The sequence below is a fragment of the Mustela putorius genome, unplaced genomic scaffold (genome assembly GCF_011764305.1).
Source record: "Mustela putorius furo isolate JIRA1106 unplaced genomic scaffold, ASM1176430v1.1 tig00000580_pilon_pilon_pilon, whole genome shotgun sequence".
In the NCBI taxonomy this organism is placed as follows: Eukaryota; Metazoa; Chordata; class Mammalia; order Carnivora; family Mustelidae; genus Mustela; species Mustela putorius.
Window position 1 is genome coordinate 6,312,046 of NW_025421423.1, and position 26,635 is coordinate 6,338,680.

The 26,635-nt window shown below is 42.3% G+C and overlaps 1 protein-coding gene across 1 annotated transcript in view; it reads left to right on the forward strand.

Annotated features, from left to right (window-relative positions):
- Positions 1 to 26,635, forward strand: part of PLPPR1 (phospholipid phosphatase related 1) — a 262,202-nt gene that overhangs the window by 228,769 nt on the left and 6,798 nt on the right. Inside the window, exons 4-6 of the mRNA XM_004747703.3 lie at positions 4,205 to 4,337; positions 18,812 to 19,062; positions 22,332 to 22,508. Of these exons, the coding sequence (XP_004747760.1) occupies positions 4,205 to 4,337; positions 18,812 to 19,062; positions 22,332 to 22,508 (561 nt within the window). The remainder of the gene's footprint in view (positions 1 to 4,204; positions 4,338 to 18,811; positions 19,063 to 22,331; positions 22,509 to 26,635) is intronic.

Sequence of the window (26,635 nt, forward strand, 5' to 3'; positions counted from 1 at the left end):
AAACTGATGAACTACATTCCAGGATTATTTACTTATTTGCCATTTGGGTTTATATATTTGAAATACAATTTTATCAACAAAGAACAGTTATCCTCATTACTTACAGTATATTTACTGTTCTCTAAATGTCTTATGTCACGTGGGGTTGTAGCCAGCATCGCTGGGGGATAAGAAATGCACCAATGAAATTCATTTGCAGTTCATCCACTGCCAGATCTAGAACTTGGCCTTGGTCATTTCTCGCCGGAGGGTATTCTCATTTGCTGTGAGTGATATGATGTTTGTCAGCCAGCAGTCAGAAAGGCCATAATAAGACAGCCAGGGCCAAACACCTGGAGAGTCCCACATGTCCCAGTCGCTCTCTGAACAGAGGGATAGAGAGGCAGAGTGTGTGGCAGAGACAGAGATGGAGGAACCCAGCCACTTCCAAAACCAGAGTCATAAACCTGCCGCCTTGTACAAAATGGCGTTCAGTGTGGGTTGGAGGCCTAGCAGGAAAGAAGAGAGACCTTTTCCTTTATCAAGCAGAATTCTTTCACTCTCTCCAAGCATAATCAGGCCCTAAATGAGACTAGGGGATCCAGTAGATGGACAAATAACACCTTAGGTATGGTCAGTAAAATACAGAGAAATGAACATCCACAAAGCCCACTCACTGCAGCCTGAGCGCTGGGCTGCTTCTTCAGCAACCTTTATGTCCATCACAGTCTTAACTGAAGACCAGGAATATTTTCCTACCTGGTAGTTATAAAAGGATCCCTTTCCCCCCTCTCCTTCTTCCTTTCCTTCCTTTCTTCCTTATGTAAACATTTATTATCACTGAACATACTCCCAGTATTGTATATAGTATAGTAAGTGTCCTTGCTCTGTTTTTTTTTTTATGCTTTATACCTTAATTGGAATTTTAATAATGTTGCCAATAGGAACAATTCTTGTATTGTTTATTACCTTTGATGTGAGGGTCTTAGGATTTGTGGACATTTTATTTGAGCCCCATGCCCTTTTGCATGACAAGTTTGGTTTGGTTTGGTACGACTTGGAGTGATTTTGTTGAGATTTTTATGTGGGTATGTGTGTATGCACATGTGTATCTTTAAGAAGAATAGGGTGTATATAGATTCTCTCACACATTTTCTTGCTTTCTTTGCCCTCATGTGTGAGTAGTAGAAAGCGTCACTAAATGGAGAATTTCTAGAATGCGTACATCTCTTTCCTATAGAAAAAGAATGTTTTGGGCTTCTTAAATGGCTAAGGCAAGCAATGTTCATTTCTTCTCATGCTTATCCTTATGTGGTTATCACCCTCTATCTCATTTCCCTGTTGCTTTGTAATCATATGTCGTTCCATGACATTACATGATGTATTTATTATATTCTGTGCCCTCCCTACATACTCATACACACCAGATATATGTTCACGTCTCTGCCTCCAGTGCTAAAACAGCTCCTGGCAGAGTGGGTGCTCCCTCTCCAGAACTATCAGATGCAAAAAGAGTATACGAGTGAATTTAGTTTGAAGAGATAATTCACTTTGGATTACTTAGCCCTTGGTTTTTATTTCATCTTAAGCAATACACCGAGAATTGTGTGCTTTCTTGTCCATATTGTCAATTTCCTGCATTGTTCATCTTCAGAGAAATTAAGGTCAGAGGATTCTCTAAGTAGGTCTCCTAAAGATTCAACCTTTTATTCATTCAACAAATATTGATTGAGCCTACTATGCATCAGTCCCTGTTCGAAGCACCATACACGGAATGGCAGAAGTCCTTCCTATAAGGACAACATAGCCAAACGAAGAAGGACATACAAACAATCATTATAGTTAATGGGATAGATGTCGGGATAGAGATCTTTATAATGTGTTGTGGAGACAATGACAAGACAGGGTCCCTCTTTTCCTGAGGGGACTGGCAAAGGCTTTGGGAAGGGTAGTGACCTTTTCACTGGGTCTGGAAGGATCCATGGCGGATATTGTTTTGTGTTCTTTATAATCTACCTCATTCAACTTGTATTCCAAAAGACCTTCATTAATCTGATATGCTTCATTCATTCAGCATTGAATAACTACTTTGTACCTTACACTTGGCTAAGACCTGGGAGAGTATAACCAAAAATAAGACAGAGAGGACATCCCATGACAAAGAACAACAACAATAATAATATGTAACCATTTATGGTAAGAAATAGAAAAGAGAAACACAAGGTAAGAAATCCATGTATAACAAGAATGTTGGAGCTAGTCTGTGGAATCAGAGAAAGCTCCCTCAAGGAAATACTGTTTCACGTATTCAAGCATGCATGAATTTTTCCCCCTCTGTTCACAAAGATAACGGCAGTGCAGTTCCATCATGTGTAGTCAGAACAAACAAACAAAACCCCTCGGCACCTTATTTTAGCAGAGATAGGTGTTCCTAGAAAAGAGGGCGGGCTGAGTTCTTAAAGCTATTGAAATATTTGTCCGTGGCAGAGCATCAGTGCATTGTTAATTCCAAGGGACATTAGGCACAAAAAAGTGCAAGGTCTGAACAGCCATCCTTAGCATCTGCCAGCGTGATACGCGCCATTGTGCACCCGTCAGACCCCGAGTCCCGTCTCTTCCTGCCAGTGTCCTTTCCCATTCTGACTGGCCTCCAGTTCTATGTCCACAACACCATTCTGTCCTGTATTTTAATAGCATCTGAGTTTTTCAGTATTTGAAACACACTCCACTTGACTTGTGTTGACTTCTCTGTTCAACTATTTTTCTTGAGTCACTTCCAAGTAAAAGCGTAAATCGTGAACATGAAGGCTCTGGAACCAGGTCTTCTTGGCTTCAGAGCTGGGGTTTGTGACTTATGAGCCCTGACCTTGGACAGATTATTTAACCTGTCTGAGCCACAGATGTTATATTTGTGCAACCAGATAACATGGGCACATGGGGTGATGGTAACAGCTACATTTCAGGGATGCCTCTGTTATTGTCCAACCATGTGTGGCCACGTCCCCAAGTCCTTCAGTTTCCTTGCTTGTAAAGCAGAAAATACCTGTAAATGACACCAGTTTTACAATTCTACAGTTCAGTTTCCACACCCATGTGCCACTCATGATGTTGTCGTCTTTATCCCATCTAAACAGATATTCCGTAATGACAGGAGGAATGTGAGGGAAAGGGGAACTCTTACACAGTGATAAAGTTTATCTAACACCATAAGCGTGTGCCTGGCAAAAAACATCTCTAAGGTCACATTCTTCTGGGGGAATGTCAAAGTTGGGATGAGAAAAATAAAAATGGCATATGATGCGGTGGAAGGTGTGAACTTTGGAATTTAGGCGTCATGGAAACCAGTCCCAGTGATTCCACATGCTAGCTGGATGCTCTGGGGGAGTCCTGAACTTTCTTCACCAGTGAAAGAAGGGTAATAATGCCTACACTAGAGACCTGCTGAGCATGAAAAATACTATGATGAAGCACCTGACACCTAGTTACTAACTTTATTCTTTGCTGATGATTCTCAGTTGATGATGAGTTGGTGGTAAGTTGATGACAGCTTACTGATGGTAAGTTGGTGACAACTTACCTCCTTATTTTAAATAGGAATACACCACCCTGAGTGCAAGAAGCGTAATCAAGAAACGATCTACACAAAGGCATTGTGATTAATGTGGTACTACATACATATTAGTTCCAGATAATGAGAGAAATGCCATTTATAAAGAAGGGATGGTCAGCCAGTTCACAGCATGAGAAGTATAGCTCAGACCAACATGTTCAAATAAAGATTTATCAGGTAAATAATGTATTGCCACATAACAAAGTCATAATTTATCACGATGTGTACTTATAATGCCTTGTTGGGCATACGACTGTCCCAGTCATTTCTCAGCATTGCAGCTCACCCATTCAGTTAAAAGAATTTATTCCCAGCAGGAGTGAGCCTTATCATGGATTCTATTATAATTTATTATGGCAACTTGTGTTTTTATAAGAATTTAGAATTTGATAGAATTGCCTGAAACCTCACCAAAATGATCAGTTATTGCCATCTCTAATTCTTTTGAAGAAGTAAATATAAACTAATAATTAAACCCCACTCCCTACAGCATGACATCTTTTAAAAGGATCTGGAGCCTCAAAAGTTTGGGTTTTGCTCTTGGTTTTTTAAAGTCACTGGTCTCCTTTATCAGACCATTCTCTCCAACATATTTCTTAAACATTCCTTCTCCAGATTTTTATTGGTGAGATATCCATGTATTTCATAAAGTCAACCAGAGAATCTTTGATTGCCCAGGAGAAAACCATACTGACCGGAGAATGCTGTTACCTGAACCCCTTACTCCGAAGGATCATAAGATTCATAGGTGAGTACAAGAGCTTGCCGAACCGAGCCCTCGCTTATAGGTCCAATCTGCTGAACTTACTACAGATGAACACGCTTGATGGAATAGACTAAGCTATGGGAGCATCAACTTTAAAAGCAAAGTTTCTTTAGGGGTTTTCCAGGAAGTGGAGCCATTGAGCCTGATCATGATGCCAAGTCCAATTTCTCATCCTTGAAGTGAAGCAGGACTTACTCAATTCTCTTACAAATGATTTCAGCTTGTTTTTTTTCCCCCTACACAATATTTATCTGAGATACTCTCTAGACATATATTTTAATATTGACCAGATATTGTCATATACCATTTAACTGAGTCTGGTGGGGGGGGCACAGCGGGGGACACAAATAAAATGAATTTAGAAATAATCAAATTTCCTGACAAAGATTTCCCATCCAGTATAATTTTGTTATGCAGTGAACTCTACTCAAAGTAGGAAATGTAACCCGTCAGAATCTGGAGAATGGTGCCTTTCCAAGGTTGGAAAACAAATAGCTTTATTAGTGTTCATGATAAGAGTTAACTAAAGCGTGTTCTATATCTCTCCTCCTAGGACTTTTATAAAAACATCTGAGGTGATGTGGATAATGGTTATAGAGTGGGAATGAATATGTATATGGGAATACGTAGGAATTAGATTTTGCAGAGTTCCTAAACAGTAAATACTCAATAAATAACTGGTACAGTGTTCAAATGAGCTCCTACAAGTATCTACTGACCAGATGTTCATGGGAGCCAGGATAAAGCTCCCAAAGTGTGAACATTGCTGGTATAAAAACAAGCTGTGATACTCTTTAAAACCTACAGGGGTGCCTGGGTGGCTCAATGGGTTAAACCTCTGCCTTCGGCACAGGTCATAATCTCAGGGTCCTGGAATCGAGCCCTGCATCGGGCTCCCTGCTCGAGAGCCTGCTATCCCCTCCTCTCTCTAAATAAATAAAATCGTTAAAAATTAATTAATTAATTAAAACCTATAGAACTGACAGCTGGGAAAGTGAAGGCCATAATATAACATCCTCTCAACTCTTTTGGTTATCCTTAATCCTCTTTTTTTCCTATTGTAGAAAAGGGTTGGAGTACTTCAAGTCATAAGCAAATGACCACATTAAAATAAAAAATGCAAGAACTTTTGTGATTGGAATAGGAATGAGGGAAGTGGTAGCCATGAGAAGCCTAAGAAAATCTAACTTAAAAGAAGCAACTGTTAACATTAAAATAGTCTTCACAGCTACCTATGTGGCTCAGTCAGTTGAGCTTCTGCTCAGATCATGATCTGGGGTCCTGGGATCCAGCTCCCGCTCATGCCCATGTCCTGTATGGCTCCCTGCTCGCTTGGCGGGAGTCTACTCCCTCTCCCTCTACTGCAACCCCTACCCTGACTTGTGCATGCTTGTGCATGCCTGCTCTCTCTCTCTCTCAAATAAATAAGTAGAATCTTAAATTTTAAAAATGGTCTTCAAAAAAAAGTTGTCTTCAGCATCTACTGATGCGATCGGCACAATGACCTGTGGAAGTCTCCAGTGAGCTCACTGGGTAATCCCTGGTCAATATGATGTCACTGTCTGTGAGTTCACTCATGCCAAACAGTGGTGCCTTTCAAAGATGTCCAAAGTTTGGTCACTTCCCACCAGAGTGGCGAGGTAACAAATCATCAAGGAGAAAATAAAGGAGCGAAGAGAATCTTTATTATACAGGACAGTGGGCTAGACACTTTATGAGCATTATTTCATTTAATCCATCCAAGGCCCTGTAAGGTAACTTATAATCTTAATTGTACAGATGAAGAATCTGCTATAGAATGGCGTAAAGTCACTTTTCCCGAGCAGTGTGAGAGTGTATATGTCTATATACGCATTTGCGTAATTTGATTCAGAGAAGATTTTATGATCACTGCCTGATCGTATAATTAGAGCAAGTTATTTAAAGCAGAAGGTTATTTACAGTTAACTGGAGATTTCTTTAAAAGTTACTGTTGTTCTTTCTTGGCAAAGACAAGGAAAGAATCTGGAGCAAAGTCCAAAAAATAGAAATTATAACCGGCGTCTATCATGTATATTCACCTGTCTCAGTGCATTGTCGGGGCAAGATTTGTTCAATGAGGGATAGCAACAGCACCCCCCCCCCAACTATCCAGGAATGAATCCTACAGATTGCCTGTGGTAGTACCTGAAATTCCTACTGGAGTCAGTGCATTGAGCGGAGGCGTGGTTTCAGGAGGATGATTAAAGTAGAAATGTCTCACCCAAGAGAAGCATCAAACTCCCATTTTCATAATTGGTGACATTGTCCATTGAAGTCTATCATAAGCTAACAGAGATGCTGCTCACGGGGAAGGGTGTGGAGACAGGCAGCAGGTAACTTGCAAATCTTGGAGAACTAGAGGAACAGCATCAAGAAGGAAGGGAAGTTTCTGGGTATGGAAGCACTTGCTTCATGCTTTCCCTCCTCTGTTTTATGGCACCAGCATCTGCTCAGTTACTTAAATCAAGATCCTAGAGGTCACCTCAAGCCATCTGAGAACTTCTTAGAAATGTACATTCTTAGGCATCATCCCATACCTACCAAATCAGAAAGTCTGGGAATGGAGCCTGATGATCTGTATTTCATGACTGGTCATCCAGGTGATTCCAAATCACTCTGAAGGTTGGGAGCCCTGCGTGTAGGCCAGTGAAATATCTTGCCCTGTCAGTGGTCCCCCTGCATCCTATCCTGCAACATGGCTCTGGGAGCCCCAGGTGCACAAAAATATCTTCCATTGACCATTTTGCAGATCTTTCTGGATCCAAACTATGATCAAGTCATTTCCCTGCTTCCCAGAGCATTCCTGGTGTTTTGAACAGTGTGACGCCTATCTCTGGTTCCTGTTCATGAGCGTTCCTCTGTCGGCAGAACCCCATTGCCATCCTCTCGCCCTTCAAGCTGACAGTCCTCCTCAGCCTCCAGAACACTGCTAACACATTACCTCTTGACCATGCCAGACAGGTAGCTCCCAGGCCCCCACTGAGCCTGCGTCTTTTATAGGCACTTACTATATCCCTGTAACTATGCAAGGCTCCTATTACTTTGTGATCCTTTGGAGAGCAGGGATTGTATCTTTTCACTTTTTATCAACAGCATATTGCAAAATGCCTGGCACATAGTAGGTTTTCAATAATTTTTTTTAATAAGTAAAGAACAATGATTAACATTATTAAATCACAGATTTGCCTGAAATTGCTTCCATAAATGCTGGCAAATATTCATTTGCCTCCTGTTTAATTAACTTTATTACCACTCTTCAGCTTAGTTTTAGGAAATTAAAGTACATATGTTAGGCAATTTCTAAGACAAACTCAAAGAAGTCTGTCCTAACTTCATATAGGAGAGTTGGAGGTGGGGGGAGGGGTCTGTGTATCATAAGAAGGGCAACTTACTTTTTTTGAGTATCTGGATGAATGTTTTTTATAAGAGGAAAAAAACATACTACTTAAAGATCCTTTAAATGAGGAGGTTTTCCTTTGAAAAAATTGAAGTAAGATAGTAATCAAATGTATTAGAAATGTTATTGTAAAGAGCTTAACAGTCCTTTTGTTGTGCTTAAGAGTCACCAAAAATCATCAGAAAATGACAACTGTTTTACCTAACTGTTCTAAGTTGAAATTGCATGATTTTCTCTTGCAGTTTATGTAATTATTCTAGAATCCATTACAAATAGTATTTCCCAACAAATATGATCAGCTTCTCACTGCAAAATGACCAGGGAATTAGCAAAATATTTTTAAACGAAGTAATGCTTTATGCTGTCAAGGGTAAGGAGAAGCTTGGGATTCAAATACATTTCTGGAAAGACTGTATCTATATACTTTCTGTATAGCAGTTTGACAGTGTATTTCAATAGTCTTAAAAATAAGACTGGGTGGCTCAGTGGGCTAAGCCCCTTCCTTCCGCTCAGGTCATGGTCTCAGGGTCCTGGAAGCCTGCTTCCACCTCTCTCTCTCTCTGCCTGCCTCTCTGCCTACTTAGGATCTCACTCTGTCAAATAAATAAATAAAATATTTTTAAAAAAATAGCTATCCTTTTTAACCCAAAATTCCACTTCAAATAATTTATCCCAAGGAGATGGTCATTGATGTAAATTAATTTTTATGTACTAAAATTCTTTTCATAACATTAATGATAAATATCTAATGATACACTTTTTTCAAAATAATGCTAACACCGTAAGTTACAACCTCAGAAGATGTTATATTTAAGAATATTTAATGAGGGCCGCCTGGGTGGCTCGGTGGGTTAAGCCGCTGCCTTCGGCTCAGGTCATGATCTCAGGGTCCTGGGATCGAGTCCCGCATCGGGCTCTCTGCTCAGCGGGGAGCCTGCTTCCTCCTCTCTCTCTCTCTGCCTGCCTCTCTGCCTACTTGTAATCTCTGTCTGTCAAATAAAATAAATAAAATCTTTTTAAAAAAAAAGAATTTTTAATGAAAGGGGAAATATTCATGATATAATGTTATTTGAAAAAGTCAAGACACTATGAATCTATAATTATTTCAAAATAAGGATACATCATAGGGGTGTGTGTGTGTGTATGTGTATCACGATGAAGAAAGATTGAAGGGAAATACACTCATAGTCAACCTATATCATTTCTGAGTTGTAGGAGAATGGTTGAATAATTTTTACCTTTTGCTTTCTATTCTATAATTTCCAATTTTTATCATGAATATCTATAATTTTAAAGTCAGAAAAAGAGTTAAACATTTTTTTAAGGGAGCAAAGGGAAGGAAAAATAGGGGCTAGGGAGAGGCTACTCAGAAGGTTGGGCAAGTCCTTTAACAAGACCTTCAGCGTGGGAAGCAGAGCTGAGAGTGGTAACTTGCCTCTCAGTCTTCTCTAGTCTGGCTGGTGTGGACTTGAACAGTATCCTCTCAGCCCACCCCAGAGTTCCAACATAAATGTTCAGTGAGAAAATGGCAAAAATAGTGAAGTCAGATGGAAAATATTAAATGAAGAAGATAATAGCTGCATTGACCTTGACAGAGAGGATGGAATTGCTGTGATTCACAGATCCAATAATAAATTGGTTTTCCCAAAGTGGTCGTTAGAAGAAAGATGCCCAGCCTCCCGGATGTAGGTTGTACCCACCTCTGAACGGTTTAATTTCTCAAGTTGTTTCCATGAGGTGGGAAGGGAGGAAAAGAATGGACTGAACTAACACATTTCACCAACATTTTATAAAAACAAATGCAGTCAAATTAGTAACACAGACTTGGACTTCTCCATCTCCTCAACATTTTCCTCTGCATTCCTTTCCCTTCTTATAGCATCTCTTTTGTTGTTGCACTAAATTGAACAGCAAAAACACATAGATCTAAGTTCTCAAAAGAGATAAACCCTTGCATTCTCTTTGCAGCAGCAAGGACAAAATAAGGAAGTCACATTTTCAAAAAAATTCATGAAGAGAAGTTTGGTTACATTTATTACTAATATACTTGAGTAAATGTAGCCTTGTAAACATCAATCATTAAATAGTAAACTTTTGGTTTAATATTAAAAAGTAATGAATAAAAAGCATTAGAATTTGATGAGGGTTTTGAGGTTTTTTGCCATATAGAAGGAAAACTAAATTAACTTTCCCTTCTTGAATAACTAATTTCTTTTGGGTTAAAGGGAAAAATTCATCCAAATACATCAGGATTAAACTATCTATTTACAACTAGAATAGCCTGTCACCCAGAAGCTATTTATTACGGGTTTTCCATTTAGGATCACATAGTTGTTCCATGATTACTTATAATAAAAATTTAATTAAATACCAAGCGAGTCTTATGCCATTTAGGTCAGGTCTGAGGATTAGGTAGCAATGGACAGAATAGAAAGCACCATGGTAAACTGTTAATCGTGTAACACTAATTAATTGCCATAAATTAAGTGTGATCTAAATGGAGCATGAATATTTTAAATGCAGCTTCAAAGGTCACAGTGTTTTATGGTCATAAGAATTGGTACCCTGAGACAAGCTTAATGTCAGCCTTTTTTGAGAACTAGAAAATCCTTCTCAATTTTGAAAGTCACTTAAATGTACTTTATCTAAAAAGAGACTTAACTGGATTCAGGAAGTCCATTTCTATGTACATTCAGTATTTATACTGATTATACAATTTATATATAATACATAATTTAAATTTATAAATTAGAGGACTGATCATATTCATTCAACCTTCAGCAAATGATTTAGGTGGGCATCTACCATATGGTAAGCACTGATTAAGTTGCTGAGGACATATTAATGAACCAAAGAGAGATTTATTTGCCCTCACTGAGTTTTTATTCTAGTAGGGGAAGCCAAGCATTAAACAAAATAAATAAGTAAATTGTAGTGTTCATTAGAAGATAAGTATCATGTGGAAAAATAACATAGAAAAAGGAAATGGGCAGTTTGTAGGGGCAGATATGCAATTTTAAGTGGGGAGGGAGAGGCTGTCTGTCCTTCAAGGAGAATTGTCTAGACTTGGCAGTGACTTCCTAGCAGGACAGTGACCATTCCAGGAAAGTAGGTGCCCCTTGTACCAAGTGAAAAAAGTTAAGGTTCCGGTTTTTTCCTAAAAAAAACTTGCAGTGCCCAGGCACCCAACTTTCATCATCTGGACAGAAAAATGCCAAAGGCAAAGCAAGGCATGAGCCTATAAGCCAATGGAGATATTTCTGGAACTCAGCGATAGAAACCAGAGTTGAAGCTCCAGGATATACATCAGGAGGAGAAAGCCAGTATAGATCTTCGGGGGGAAATGGAGCCTCCATTTCTGGAACCTCTGTCTCTGGGCTTCATAAGCAGTGAAGCCACCAGACTTTGAGACGGACATGTTTGGTACTTCCTTCTAGGGAGCAAAGATGCCTGGGACATTTGGAGGGGTGGGGAGGTGCTGGAACTGGGAGCCCTGAATGACTAAAAGGCACAGCCAGATCTCTGCTTAGGTCTCCAGAAGTTGTGATGAGTCTGCCTATGGTTCAGAACAAATCTGTTCTTCTTTGAGTGTCATCCTCCATGAATGAGAACAAGTCTCCTTATCCAGAACTCTGTAGGTTACTCTCATTATCAAGAGAAGAGTTATTTAGTCATATGAGACTCTAGTGATCTTCCCTGAGGGCTCTCCCTGCACCAGTGTTTAAAAGACTGGACTCTAATAAAAGGAACAAATAGATAGCCACTTTCTCAACACTTTGCAGAAGAGCCGACGCAAATTCATGGCACTTCATTGGTAGCACCCCTGTCCCAATAGTGACAATCAAAATGGTCTCTAAACACTGCAACGCGTTCCCTGGGAACAAGATCACCCTCAGTTTTAAAGATTTAAGAAAACACGTAGACTTCACATTTTTGCTTAAAACATTATATGAATACTTTTGCTATGAAGATATTACATCATCACAAAATTAGGCACAGTGAGATGCAAGAATACTGTCTGAATATTGGCAATGACTCCCAACAGTTGATAAAGGGTGCTTTCAAAAGTTTTATGTGAAAAATAAAATTTACACTATCTACAAATACCGAACCGTTATATTGCACACCTGAAATATGTCAGTTACACCTCAATAAAGAAGTAGTGTTTTGTAAATAATTTAAATTATTACATATGTACATAATAACTCTAACTAGAAAATGCATCAGGTAGAGACACTAGGTCAGTATCTATCAGTCACTAACAGGATGTGGTGCTGGTCGGTGCTAGCAATGGAGAGGATTCAGATCACCAGCTTTGCTTCAGAAATTTAGGAACATGATCAGAAAGGGCAGAACTCCAGGGCTGTTACTTGGAAGTCCTCCAGAATTTGATATGCCCGTTGTTAACATTCCTTGGTAGGTAAGGAATCTAAAATCTTCCCTTTCCACATTTAGTTTGTATCTAGGGCATGCTTCCTAGAATTATTTGCATCTACTTTCTCCATTTTATTGTACTATTCCACTGCCAACGTGCCTGGGTGGCTCAGTTGGCTCAGCGTAGGACTCCTGATTTCAGCTCAGGTCATGTTCTTGGAGTCCTGAAACCAAGTCCCATGTGGGGCTCTATGCTCAGCACAGAGTCGGCTTAAGATTCTCCTTTCCCTCTGCCTCGGCTCCCCGCACTCCCCCACCCCCGCCCCCACACATGCGCACTCTAAATCAATCATTCAATCCATAAACTCTTTAAAAACATTTCACAGCCTCTGGCAAACTTTTAGTATCTTTGTCTCTGTCAACCAGGCTTTGGATCCACACTGTCTAGGGGAACTGAGGAGCAAATATTTAAGGCCAGCAGGAGTAAGGGAGAAGTCAGACATTTGAAAGAGGAAAAACCCTGAGGAATTGTCCTCGGAAAGGAGGGCTAAAGAAGACATCCCTGTTGAGATGTCCACTGAGGAAACTGAACGTAAGAGTTCCTTAGGTGTTCCCCTTCCACTGAGGAATATGGCACTGGTGAACCCCCGTATTTGTACTTGCTGGTGTGGAATACCCATTTTCCTACTAAAACGAAGGCTAGGAACTGATGTATTCTGTTTCTTGACCATCATAGTAGGAAAGCGAAGGCAAAAGACTCACAAAGCTGGTTAAATTTTGAACACAAGAAAATGTTCAAGCATTCTCAATGTCACACAGCACAGTAGTTCTTCAGTCCTCTCTTTTAGTGCATTGTTTTGCTCAACATAGACAAAAGAGCAGCCCTCTTTTAGAAACGTTTGATAAGAAGCTGGGAACGTGTGTTGAGGGAGAAATGGGATTCCCTCCCCCTCTTCAGAGATACTGTTACCAACCTAACCTGGATAAGTCATTTTTGTGTCTTTTTCAATATCCTTTTCTTTTTGAAAGTTCTAGATGTTAGCTTTTTCATATGAAAATAGGCAGGAGTCATGTACTCCTGTGTTCATATTTAAACTGACAACCATTGCAAGTTCTCAGGATCAGAAAGGGAGACATTTCTCTCGAAGATGTCTAAGTATAAAGTTGTCCCCAAACTGATCGTGATTTCCAGACTCCTTGTGCTTCACAGCTCTCCTCGGTAGGAAGTCTCTCCTGTTGGGTACAGCAGGGATCCCCAGATTCCAATTTAAGGTGCTTTTTTTCACTCTCATTGCACTGAAAACGGAGACACCCTTAATTTCCAAATGATGATTTACAAGTTTTCCTGACTCATGAGACACTTAGAAAGTCCCAGTTTCCAATTATCCTCTTTATTCCCTAAGTGCCTCTGCTGAATTTTGGGGAAGTTTATAAAAAAGAGACACAGTCCCTACGATTTACATGCTAAATGGTTAGACGTCAACCCTGTGTTCAATGGAATCGGGGATATGAGACACTTACCTGAGCTAGAAAGTCTGGACACGTTCCTATGCTTTTTCCATTCTCTTCTCCTGTTCTTATTCTGATGTTTCTTTAGCAGTCTATTAATTGATTCACAAATAAATATTAAATGTTTACTCAATCACATTTGATACTGGGTGCTTAGGACACAACGTTAAAATAGATGTTCTCCGTGCTCTTAGAGGGCTTGTATATTCTGCAATTCCAACGGGAGAGTTGGCCATCACTAGAAAATCACACACATGTAAAATTCTCACTGGGACAACAGGTAGGAAAAAGTAAAACAATATCATACTAGTCTAATATAGGAATTTTTTTTCCAAAACCCCATGTGATAGGTGATTGTTTCTTTCACCCTATCCACTCAGGCGAGGCAAACCCACCCATTGTATTGATCAGCAGACAGAAGTGTGGCTTGCTCTTGGCCTGCTCTTCAGAGCTACAGCTGCAGAGCAGGCTGGTGTGCACAGCGCGAGCCGGCCCCCAGTCAGCAGGCTTTCTGCCGGAGCTCCTCCGCTCCTCGCACCCCCACTGCCACACACTACTGCAGGGCCCAGCAGGCGCTTGTCTCTAGAGCCTGTGGGTCTGTTCCCTGAAGAGGCCGCCGCCTGTGCCTCTGACGCCTCCCAGATAGCTCTTGCCCAGGAGTGTGTCCCTGAATACGCTGAGAAAACTGAAGAAGGAGAGAGGACAGTTCCAGGCAAATTCAAAGATAAGAACTCATCCAGTAGGGTGACCACGGCCATATTTTCTGAGGAATCTCCATCCCGAACCTCTGAGTCAGGGGCCAGATGGTAGGAGAGAAACGAAATCTCGCCCTTGGTTTTCTCCCCTCATCTCTGTCTTCTAAGGAGAAGTTCGAGTTTTCCTGAAGTAAAAGTCCGTGTGTTTGTGTGTGTGTGTGTGTGAGAGAGAGAGAGAGAGAGAGAGAAAACGCACTCCATGTCTCTTACTGATAATGGAAACCCCTTCCTGACTCTCCCCTCAGGTTGGCTCTGGGAGTTTCCCTCTTTTTTCACAGGCGTCGGTCGTGGATGCTTCAGTGGATCACTGAGAGCTGCTCTACCAGGGCCAGTCAAGCAAGGTGCCATTTTAAACTGGAAATTACACATTTATAATTTAATATAGAATAGTTGGCCTTCGATGTAGAGGTTCCCCTTCAGGTCACAGGACCTTTGTGGCTGAAAGGAATTTAGTCCTTCCCTCACCTCACCAATGCCCCCTCACCCCATTACCACCCTGCTCTCTGGGGCTAGGCTTCCTAATGAGAGTCACCTGTGTGGAAAGCAGTACCATCCTCCTTGGCACCAGGAAGTCTGGTTGTGTATTTTTGACCAATTTTGTTTTTTGTTTTTTGTTTTTGTTTGTTTGTTTGTTTGTTTTGGAAAGCCTAAAGGTATCCTGCTCTGAGTCCTAGTATCTTTTTCTAGCATGCCAGTTATGCGTGGCTTTGCTAGTACTCCTAGTGTACATTTCCTGGTTATGTCACTGCTCCTGCTACGTTCACATTTGAGTAAAAGGGTAGTTTCCTGCACCGATTCCATAGCATGGACCAGATCGCAGAGTTTCACCTCCACGCTCTACATTGTTAGCGATCAAAGATCCTAACTTGTCCTGAGACAGACTGAGATCAGATGAACCCATATGGAATCCTGAGGGGGAAAAAATAGGGACTTTTTAATACTTTGTCTTCCTCTCTCTTCATCCTTCCTCCTTCTTCGTGCCTGACAGGTGTCCTCTTTAGGCCACAAAGAAGAAGGATGCTCAGGTTCCCTTGGCTGATCTGTGTCATCCTGACAAGGACAATAGACATCATCATCGATTTCTTTGTCCTAATTCCAGGCCCTTCTAGCCTCCTGTCCTCTCGGCATTCTAATGCCCGTCATCCCTTAGAGTGGGGCAGTTTACAAGCCCTTATCCCATACCACACTAGGGTGTCTGAGCTTTGTGAAGTGTCCCTTGGGCTCTACTAGTTTTCCCCTCCCTCTGCCCTTGCTAATAGAGGCCCACCATTCTGATACCATGCTGGTTGTGAAGCTTCTCCAAAAAGCTGCAGTGCTCCTGAGATGGGATGGAACATGCTTCAACTAGATTTCCAAAAATCATCCTGGAGGTTTCTGTTGCCCTGCCCCTGGGTTTGACAGCCAGTGTGAGGCAGAGTGAATGGGAATGCCTCTTCACGCCCTCAACCAGGATTCCGGCTCCTCCTTGTGTGTCCTCCCCAGCCACATCCTCTCCTACGTTAGTTTGATTTTAGAAACTCAGTGGTCAGACCATGGCTCTTAGTCTTCCGAGCCAAGCCTTTTTGGAATTCCAAACAAAGCAACAATATCTACATGCGTCTCGAGCACGGAGCTCTGGCAAACCAAAAGTGCTTTCCTTTTAGACTATTTTGTTGGTGGTTAATTCATTCATAAATGTGATCAGCTTCCCCCAAGCAAGGAGTACTACTGGGAGCAGATTCAGAAGATAAATGGTTAGAGGAATGAAAAACCGTATCTGTTAAAATTTCAAAAATATGACCTTACTGAAAGAATCTTTGACCCCAAGGTAGGTTCTATAGACATGTTAAAAACATCTCCTTCAAATCATACGTTGCAATACAGGAGACCATAAATGGTGTTCCACCTGACCCTAAGGACAAAAGTAGCTATTGTGAGCTTCTGAGGCTGGGAAAAGACACACAAGGAGCTCAGGGTTCAGAGCAATGGCTGGAGTGTCTCACAAAAGCCCTGTAGGATCCAACATTCTCTGTGATTCGCTGCTGTGGGGTCCACCGCCCTTTGTTGTCGCTGCCCGTGTCAGGCAGGTGGATTCCCCGGGGCTGCCACAGGGCCCTTCTGAAGCTAGATCAAATGCACCAGAATGAACTGTTTGGAAAGCAGACGCTTGTTAAGCCATCAGGAAAAGCAGAGGTGATCCTAAGGAAGCAGAGAGGAAGAGGGGAAGGCCCACTTTCTGCAAAAATATCCCGGAACAATAAAGAGCAGAGCTGCCACGGCAGCACCGCCACGAGACACCTGAGACACCAAGCCGAGGAGCCTGGTAAATCCCATCTCAGAAAGATCAAACCTGCCTTGATGGGAAGCACTTCTGACAAATAAAATGCCAGAGGAAAGTGATGCCACTTTCCCTTTTTCAAATCGTAAATTACCCTAGTTTCCTGGAAAAGTATGCCGAGACAGACTTATTGCCCTCTTGAAAAAGCCAGGGAGACCTGGTCTTTAACAATCTCGCTGGAAGGTGTTAAAAAAAAAAAAAAAATGTCTAACCATTCAGACTTCCAGAACCTGGGGGTGAAAATTGCCATGGATGATCAATGATTGCCTACTCTCAGAGGTCAGACCTTCTGAGAGTGAGCCGGCCAAAGCTATTAAAAGAGCCAGTTCTCATTGTGATAAAGCACATCCTGGCAGAGCCACAAAAAGGAAAATTACAGCAATCAATACAGATCAAAATGAAAACCGGATGAAGGTTTCAGCCAAACTTGCCTTCATTTCTGCTATAATGGATTAACTTTTGGGTGCTGATATCAGCACAATTTGCAGATCGAGGACATCGTATGGGAATCCGAGTTGGGTAGACATTTAACTGAAACTATAGCAGATCCTTGACATTTACAAGGGCTAACACTCCCTCTCTCTTGCACTTGCCAACTTCTCCCATAATTGAGCCACATTTCAGAAATCTTTATCCCTTCCAACAACTTGTATGTAGCTCGGTGCTGCAGCACCTCTTGGTGTACCGAAGAAACAGCAGTCCATTGAGAAGCTATCGCTGTACTGTATAGGCTTTGAAAGAGTTCACAGTGAAGCTTCCAGTAAGGAATTCTGCTTTATCATGTTCAATCTTATTGGGACTAATCCCGTGGAATTTGCCAGAGGACAGATAAAATCCAGAAAAGATAGGAAAGATAGCCTCCCCACAGGATTCTCGGCCAAACAGCAAAGTCAGTGTGGCAGGAAGAACCATGCCCTCCTCTCCCCGAATGGCTGTATCCTAATCCCTAGAAACTGTGTAGATTTGATACCTTATATGACAAGAGGGAATTTACCGGTGTGACTAATGCAGGATCTTGAGATGAGATTATCCTGAATTAGTCAGGTGGACTCAATGTAATCTAAGCGTCTTTTTAAGAGGGAGGCAGGAGAATCGGAGTCAAAGGAGGAAGTATGACAGTTGAAGCAGAGGTCGTGACGGTATGATTGCTGGAAGGGAAGGGGTCCAAGACAAGGAATGAAGGCAGCTTAGATGCTAGAAAAGGCAAAGTATGAATTCTACTCTCAAGCTTCTGGAAAGAACACAGCTTGTTAAGACTTTGATTTTACTCCAGTGAAACCTATTTTGGACTTCAGACCTCTAGAACTGTAAGAGGGTACACTTGTGTTGTTCTCAGCAGCTCAGTTTGTGGAAGGCCGTTAGAGCAGCAGTCAGGAATGCGGTCTTTAACACTCGTCCCTTGTCATTTTCTCTGTCCAACATCAAGTGAAACATCCAGTTCAATCAAGGTTTCTGGAATGACCTTTTTTTCTCTCTTTTAGGGTGAATTCCTGCACAACCTCATTCACTCTCAGCTGCCGTTGATTTCATAGATATCCCTTCGGAGCACTTGCATTTCCAAACAGGACCAGGGAGAATATGTTTTCTATGGGAAAAAAGGGAACGAACTGCTGTTGAATAGCTATTGAAACCAGGCACTGTAGTGGGTATTTTGGACCTATCCCCTGTCATCTTTCCAACCTCTTTGTGAGGCATCACTGCCCCCAACCTTGTTGTGACTGAGGGTCCCAAGGTTCAGAGAAGGCAAATAGCTTACACACAGTGAGTGAATCAGCAACGCTGGGGCTCGATGGAGGCAGATCAGTAGGACTCCAAAATTCTAGTTCCTTCCATTTGAACGTGTTGCTTCCGCCTTACTTATACAAAACGATAACATGCAAACAGCAGAAGGTTGGCATCAGTTTAGAGGAAAAAATGGTTGGGGAAGCAGGCACCAGTCCCTGCAAAGACGAAAGTCAGGGGACCATCTGACTCCGGTGAGGTCCTCTTTGGCGGTTGTTGTGGACTCTCACCGCTCCGTCTTCTCTCGGGGACAAAACTGTATCGATGTCATCATTCCTGATCATTTCCACTCTCCTTGTAGGGGTATTTGCCTTCGGACTTTTTGCTACTGACATTTTTGTAAACGCCGGGCAGGTGGTCACGGGGCACCTGACGCCATACTTCCTGACAGTGTGCAAGCCGAACTACACCAGTGCAGACTGCCGGGCACACCAGCAGTTCATCAACAATGGGAACATTTGCACTGGGGACGTGGAAGTGATAGAAAAGGCTCGGAGATCCTTTCCCTCCAAACATGCTGCTCTGAGCATTTACTCCGCCTTATATGCCACGGTGAGTACTGAAGTCCTGTTGTCACTCCCAAAACCAAGTCGAGTGTTTGGCTGGGACAGGAGTCTCTCTCACCTCCTCACCTTCTTTCTCTTATCGCTGTCACTTAAGAGTGTTACAGGAAACACGTGACAGCGTGTTTCTCCTGTACGGCATCACACTGTTGCCCCTACCCCCCTCCCCAACATCCCAGGGTAATATACTGACCTGCCAGAGGCTATTAATTTGGCAGGGTTGATTATCTCTTAGTCAGATCTTCCCATTTTACAGATGCAGAAACTGAGGCCCAGAAAATAGCTGAGAGCCCCCAGGTTGGATCTGGGACCTATGCTCCTGGCACCATGTCCAGGATTCTTCCACTTGCCCACAACAACATTCTTTGCCAAAGTTTTCATTGGTCCCAGAGCAGCACACATTTCGCATACCTGCCTACAAATTTGCAGGTGTGGGCCTTCAAACACATGGTTGCCTGGGTAGTACAGCAGACCTGAGAGAAAACCACAGTTTCCCTCTGCTCCTCCTGACACTCTTCCTCTTTATTTAGCCAGAATAGATGGACAATACTAGATGAGCCCCAACACCCAAAAGTTCACTTCTCGCTGCTCTACAAATCAGACAGGGTTCGACTGCTCCCGCTAGGGTGTAACATTCTCTTTACACTTTTTGCTTTCATTACCGAAAAAACCTGAAATGTGTCTCGTGTCTTAAAATACAAGACGAAAAAATTGGTGTCCCTTTTCTTTTCCTCCTCTTTCATTGTGTCCATTTTGGGTTGACTTCATCTCCCCTTTCTCTGGCCTGTGCTTCCTTAGAACCAAGAGTGTATGGAAGCAAGTAAAGAAGGGATCAGCTCAAAAGCTGGGTACCCCTTGCCTTTACCTGTGGAAGAGCAACTATTGGTCAAAAACACACCTTTTCCCTACTTGAACTTACGTTCCAGGTATGACTAGTCTAGTGATTCTCAATGAAAGGGAGGGGAAGGAGAGGGCAGAGGAAAGACCCCCTTAAGATAATCCATTCTTCCCAGAGGTTCTGAGCAAGACTCACCCTACCCCCAGGGGAGCAGGTTCCTACAGTCTCCAGGGAGAGTAACTGTGCTCTCTCCTGAGAGCTTGCCTCTGATGGGATGTCTCTGACATCCCTGGAGACAAATTCAGGGTGGAGAGAAGGTGACTGACTACACGTCCGGACTATTGAGCACAGTGTAAAATAAATTGCTGAATATTCTCTTTAAAACAATGGTTCCTTTGTGTCGAGCTCACAGGATCACATCTGTTGGATGAATCACCCAAAATGAGCTTTCCTAGTTATTCCTTTTAGGTCTACCTTTTAATGAGTATGTGATGAAAATTATTTCAGTTGCCGCTCATTAAGGAAACATGCATGTAGATAATAGAGAACCCTCAACTTACAAAACAGATCAGTTGTAGCTTGTAAGACTTCTTTGCTTTATGATAGATCGATCGATTGATCGATCAATCAATTGGCAGGCCACATATTTTTTAAACAAAAAATATCCTCTCGGGCAGTCAGCATATTTTTCCACTTTCAAAATATCCATTTGTTTGGAATTATCTAGAACCAAATTTTATATGAAGCAATGTACTCTTGAACCCCTTTCTGTATATTGACCCAACTCAAGTCATTGCTGTGTGAAATTTGTGTAATACCACTATAAAAATTAATCTGTTACTCATAATAACTGATTGTCTCATCAGATGAGATATAAATTTCTTTTGAGTAAAAAGAAGTCTGTTCACTCAGAAGAGATGCTGCTGTAGCACTTGTTTTCGAGGATTCAGATATAATCCAATCCAAATCATGCCCACAGATGGACTATAATCAGATAAACCCTGATACAAGATTCCAACTGTGTGAACTCCTTTTGAGCCCCTACTATGTGTGAAGGACTTTCAGAAATTACTCAACAAGGATGTCCTAAGTACTGGTTAATACTGTGAAGAATACTAACCATAAGCCCATGCTCTTGATAGTTTGTAATCTTATAGGAAGGACTTATAAAGGGTATACCTAAACAAAACAAAACACCACAAAAATATTAAATACTCAAGTTAAACATACCTGGTATGGGTGTTAAGTAACGTTTCCTATACAGGGTCAGAATGGTGTCATGATGTGTTCTCATTTGTGTAGCTGATCGGACCACAGTTTTCCATAGCACATCTGTCACCAGTAATAGAGGATCCTGTCTGCCTGTATTCACACCACTGTTGTGAACAGTAAACTTAGGAAATTAAGTTTCCATGGTCATATTGTAGAATGTATTCATTTGAACTTGTCTGTGCTCAGGCCATAAAAATACACTAGAGACCATGAGTATTAGCAAACTATTTCTCAGAATTGCAAACTCACTTGTCAAATTTTTAAAGAAATTATGGGATGGATCAGTAATGCCCTCTAGTGGCTTCTTGTAACCATTACCAAAGGTGATTAACAACTTCTTTGGAAGAGGCTCTAGCCCACAAGACACACATTTAAGAACCGAGCCTCTGAAACTTGAAGAGTCTTGCCCGACTCCCCACAATGAACAAGAACAGTCTACATCTCAGGTATCATAAATTGCATCATCCTTTCCTCAGGTCAGATCTTCCCAATCTTTCAGATGTTGTGGAACCCTTAGAAAGACTCGGTATTTTAAAGCACGCCAGAGTAAATGCACGGACAGAGCCCATCACAGCTGTTCCAAGGACTGTGAGAATCCATTTCCCAGCGCAGCTAAAATCTGTTTGTGTGACGCACTCATCCGAAATTCTATTTCCGTCAATCTACTAACCAGTCAATGCTTTCATATTTCTTGCCTACAAGTGTGAAGAATCAGCTAGAACTGTGGGGGACACCAAAAGGGAAATGTATGGCCACTCGCCTACCTGGTCTTCTCTTCCATAAAATTCATTCTCACAGAAGGTTAATTTGGTCTCTGAGATTCGATATGGGTTTCCCAATACCCCCCAAGTGAATCTTGAATTTGTTGCATAAAAGGTGCCTGTTCTAAAGCTGATCTTTATTCTGCAGCGGGTTTATGGGCCCCTAGAACACAGAGCAACACGACACATGTGTGGCTGTGTGTAGTTCTTGCTGCACTGGTTTCCGACCCAGATTCTAACCTAAGTGACTTGGTGGGATGTTCAAGCAGTCAGCACGCCCGCCTTGGCACGGCCCTGTTCACCTCCGTTTGCGTGTGTGTGTACGCGTGTGTGGGTTTGCGCCCCGCACAGGCTGCCCCGCACTCACAGGTCCCCATCCTGTTCCAGATGTACATCACAAGCACAATCAAGACAAAGAGCAGTCGTCTGGCCAAACCCGTGCTGTGCCTGGGGACCCTCTGCTCAGCCTTCCTGACGGGCCTCAATCGGGTCTCCGAGTACCGGAACCACGGCTCCGACGTGATTGCCGGCTTCATCCTGGGCACCGCTGTAGCCCTGTTTCTGGTGGGTCGGCTTCCCTCCTTCTGTTTCCCCTGAAAGTCTGTCCAGGGTCACAGCGAGTCGGATTAGCCAGACCCGGAGCAAGTCCATGCCCCAGCCTCGTAAATTGCCATTTTTTCCCCTAAGGACTATGCATCCTATTGCCACAAAAAGGACTTCTAAAGTACATTTTCTTCCAGGAATCTGATTGCATATTCCCCATGGCGGTCAGGAAGAGGAATGCCTGGGGCCAGTGGCTTGTCCCCCTTTCTCCAACCCCTCCTGGGCAGACTAGTAATTCAAAGCAGCGTTCTTTTTTTATTTTTTAAGATTTTATTTATTTAGGACACAGAGAGAGAGATAGCAAGAGAAGGAACACACACAGGGGGAGTGGGAGAGGGAACAGCAGGCTTCCCCATGGAGCAGGGAGCCCAACACACAGGGCCCCCCATCCCAGGACCCCGGGATCATGACCTGAGCAGAAGGCGGACGCTTCACGACTGGGCCACCCAGAAATCCACAGAGCATTGTTCTTTAGATATTTGTGCAGTAGGTATTGAGAGCAGAGGCTAAGTGTTGCTTGAGGGAAGAACGGAAAACCAAGACCAAGGGTGGAAGTAGGACAGCCCCTTCGTAGGCACCCCAGAAGTTCAGCTCTGCTCCATACTTGCATATCCCACTCAGCACTATGAAAACCCTCTTCTAGTGCGCCTGGGTGGCTCAGTGGGTTAAGCCTCTGCCTTCGGCTCAGGTCATGATCTCAGGGTCCTGGGATCGAGTCCCACATTGGGCTCTCTGCTCAGCAGGGAGCCTGCTTCCTCCTCTCTCTGCCGACCTCTCTGCCTACTCGTTTATCTCTCTCTCTGTCAAATAAATAAATAAAATCTTTAAAAAAAAAAAAAAAAAGAAGGAAAGAAAACCCTCCTCTAGCCACACCCAGATTTTCTAAAAGGCTTCTATTACCATCTAAACGTGGCTCTTGGGCAACTTGTTTCCACTCCAGTTGGCTTCTCAACTACATATAATAACCTTTCTGGAGAAGAGTTTGGGGTAATACAGTTTTCTCCATCTCTTGACATTTCCAATGATTTTAGTTCTTCAAATAGATGGGGACCTTGCCACCTGCTCAGCTAGGAAATCTTTTCATCCGAGTTGGATTGGAAGTGAAGAGGTTAATTTTTATTGTTTTTGTCTTATTACAATTTTATTGAAGCATGCTAGGCAGATCATAAATGGCACAAAAAGTGTACAATTTGATAAACTTTTTAAAAAGATTTTATTTATTTTATTTGACAAATAGAGACCACAAGTAGGCAGAGAGGACTACTCTCTGGTAGCCGCTTAACTGACTGAGCCACAAAGGCACCCAAACCTATATCAATATATATATATATATATATATATATATATGTATATATATATATGTATATATATATTTGTTTTTTGCTATCTTTCACCTGGCATAATTATTTTGAGATTCATCTATTGTAACATGTAGCAATAATTCACTTCTCTTTCTTGCTGTGGAATATTTTGTTTTGTGGGCATACCACAGAAGTATTAATTTTTAAATACTCTTCAGGGATTTAAAATATACCAGGAGGATTTATAGTAAATCAGTGGGCCTGGAGAGTCATATGTTGTGCAGAAAATGAGTCCTCTGGTCCTATTCAACAAGCTATCCCTAAAACGCAAAAGCCATCACAGCCTTAATGCCCCTCCTACCCTCCTGCCTACTCTGGTCCAAAGCCTCCATTAAGACTGGCATCACGGGGTGCCTGGGTGGCTCAGTGGGTTAAAGCCTCTGCCTTCGGCTCAGGTCACGATCCCAGGCATATCCCACTCAGCACTATGAAAACCCTCTTCTAGTGCGCCTGGGTGGCTCAGTGGGTTAAGCCTCTGCCTTCGGCTCAGGTCATGATCTCAGGGTCCTGGGATCGAGCCCCGCATCAGGCTCTCTGCTCAGCATGGAGCCTGCTTCCTCTCTTTCCGCCTGCCTCTCTACCTACTTGTGATCTCTGCCTGTCAAATAAATAAATAAAATCTTTAAAAAAAAAAATACTGGCATTGCACATAGATGCACTTCACAGTCCTGGGACCTAATTCTTTCTTGTCCTATCCTTCCTCCTTGCAGTACTTAATGTACAAAATAGACATATGCCTCTCCCCATCTTTAACTTGGAGTTTTCCAATTTTTTTTACATGCTGAGTTACAGAAAATGCTTACATTTAGTCAGAACACCGATCTCCCTGGGGAGATTAGGAAGCTCCATTTTAATTCAAAATTATTTTTAATGGATCCAAGCTTTCTTTCTAAAGTAAAAGACAGAGGACTTCAGTGCAAATGGTCTGTATGAAGCTGTAGGAAAAACAGAGCTGAGACGGTCCTCAGACGTTGATATCCCCTAAGGAGTATTTTCCAATGACTGCTCTTTAAAAGAAGGAAAGAGTATGGGAGGCTTCAAGAGAAGAGATGGTTCTCAAAGACAGATAAGCAGTTCAAAAATGAAGGCTTGGTCTCAAAAGCCAAACAGTTCTGCTGCCCCTCAGTCCTGGAGCCAGCATCCCCAGCTAGAGAGAAAGAGCAGTGCTCACTGTCCCAAGCTACTGCCTAAGGTTTTATGGGATGAATCTGGGAAATCCTTTGCATTTTCTAAGGAGCCATATACAAATTCTGCTTTGGTATTAAACTCGATTTTTCTGAGTAACTTGCAGCCCTGTTTCCTACTGCTCAGTTACTGTTTGCTCTGTTACTGGCTTCCAGTGGATGGAAAATATCAGACTTTTTTTTTTTCCCCACAGTCTTTATGTAAGACCCAGAACTGCTACTGAATCGCTCTGGCAGGAGAGAGACCCCACAATCTCCCACTATTTTCTGTGTGTGCCCACATACACACTGCACATGCACTTACACTGAGCTTGGAAATGGGTCTTAGAGGAGACTGGAAGCTCTCCAAACTGGAGACTTGGAGAGGACACAGGGAAAGAAGAGTCCAAGAACTGCAGCCTACGTGCATTCTTGTTTTGTGTTTTCTGTGAAGAGGAAATGGAGGGGAGGGGACTATTAAGTGAGCAGTCACTACATGTTCTACCCTTTGTATACACCAAGTCACGTGCTCGCAGGACAAGCCTAATTATATTCTTATCCTCATTTTATAGATGAGGAAAGTTAGGCTCAAAAATAAGTAACTTGCCCAATGACCACTCAACCAAGAAAGCCATAAATCTGACCTGGGTCTTCCCAGCTCCAGAGCTCCTAGACTTCCCATTTCTCCCATGTCTTTAATGGAGGCGGTTTAATCAGACCTGGAGAGTGGGACGGAAGAAAGCCAAGTAGAGAGTATTTACATAAATGTTCTGCCGGGTTTGAAGAGTGACAGGAAAGATTCAAAAGATACTGGGTGAGTGTGTGGCTCAGTCGATTAAGTGTCTGCCTTCGGCTTGGGTCATGATCTCAAGGTCCTGGGATTGAGCCCCCATCGAGCCCTCTGCTCCCAGGAAACGTGCTTCTCCCTGCTTGTGCTCTCTCTCGCTATCTCTGTCTCTCTCTCAAATAAATAAATAAGATCTTTTTTAAAAAGCTAAATTTTCCTTTAAAAAAAGATTCAGGAATACTGGATATAGAAACAAAGATTCAAACAAGGGGAGAGAGAACACAGAAAGAGACAGATAAACTCTATGAGGGCAAAAGAAACAGAGAAGATGGTAAAGACAGACTCAGTTATGAAGGGGGCCTAAGTAGGAAATAAAGAAAAGTGAGTAGTAGTTTGGAGGGAGAGTATTTTAATGGAAGCAATAGAGGAAATGTGCCGCTGCATTATTTAATCTCAAGCAAACAGTAGTCACATAATTTAAGGACGGTCATCTCGGGCAGGAGGTGAAGACTAGCGCCCGCTGATGATTTGCCATGAGTTTGGCACTTGTGAAGAGGCAGGAGAGTATGGTGGTATGATCGAGAGGCTATGGAGTTAAAATCTCTCTGTGACCTTGGACAAGTTATCTAACGTCACCATGCCTCCTTGCCTAAGTTGGAGATGATAATAGTACCTCCCTTGTAAGATCGTTGGGTGGGTTACATGCAGGAAGGGAAAATTCTCAGCACAATGCCAGCCATGGAGTGGCCCTCAGTAAATGTCAGCTGTTATTATGAG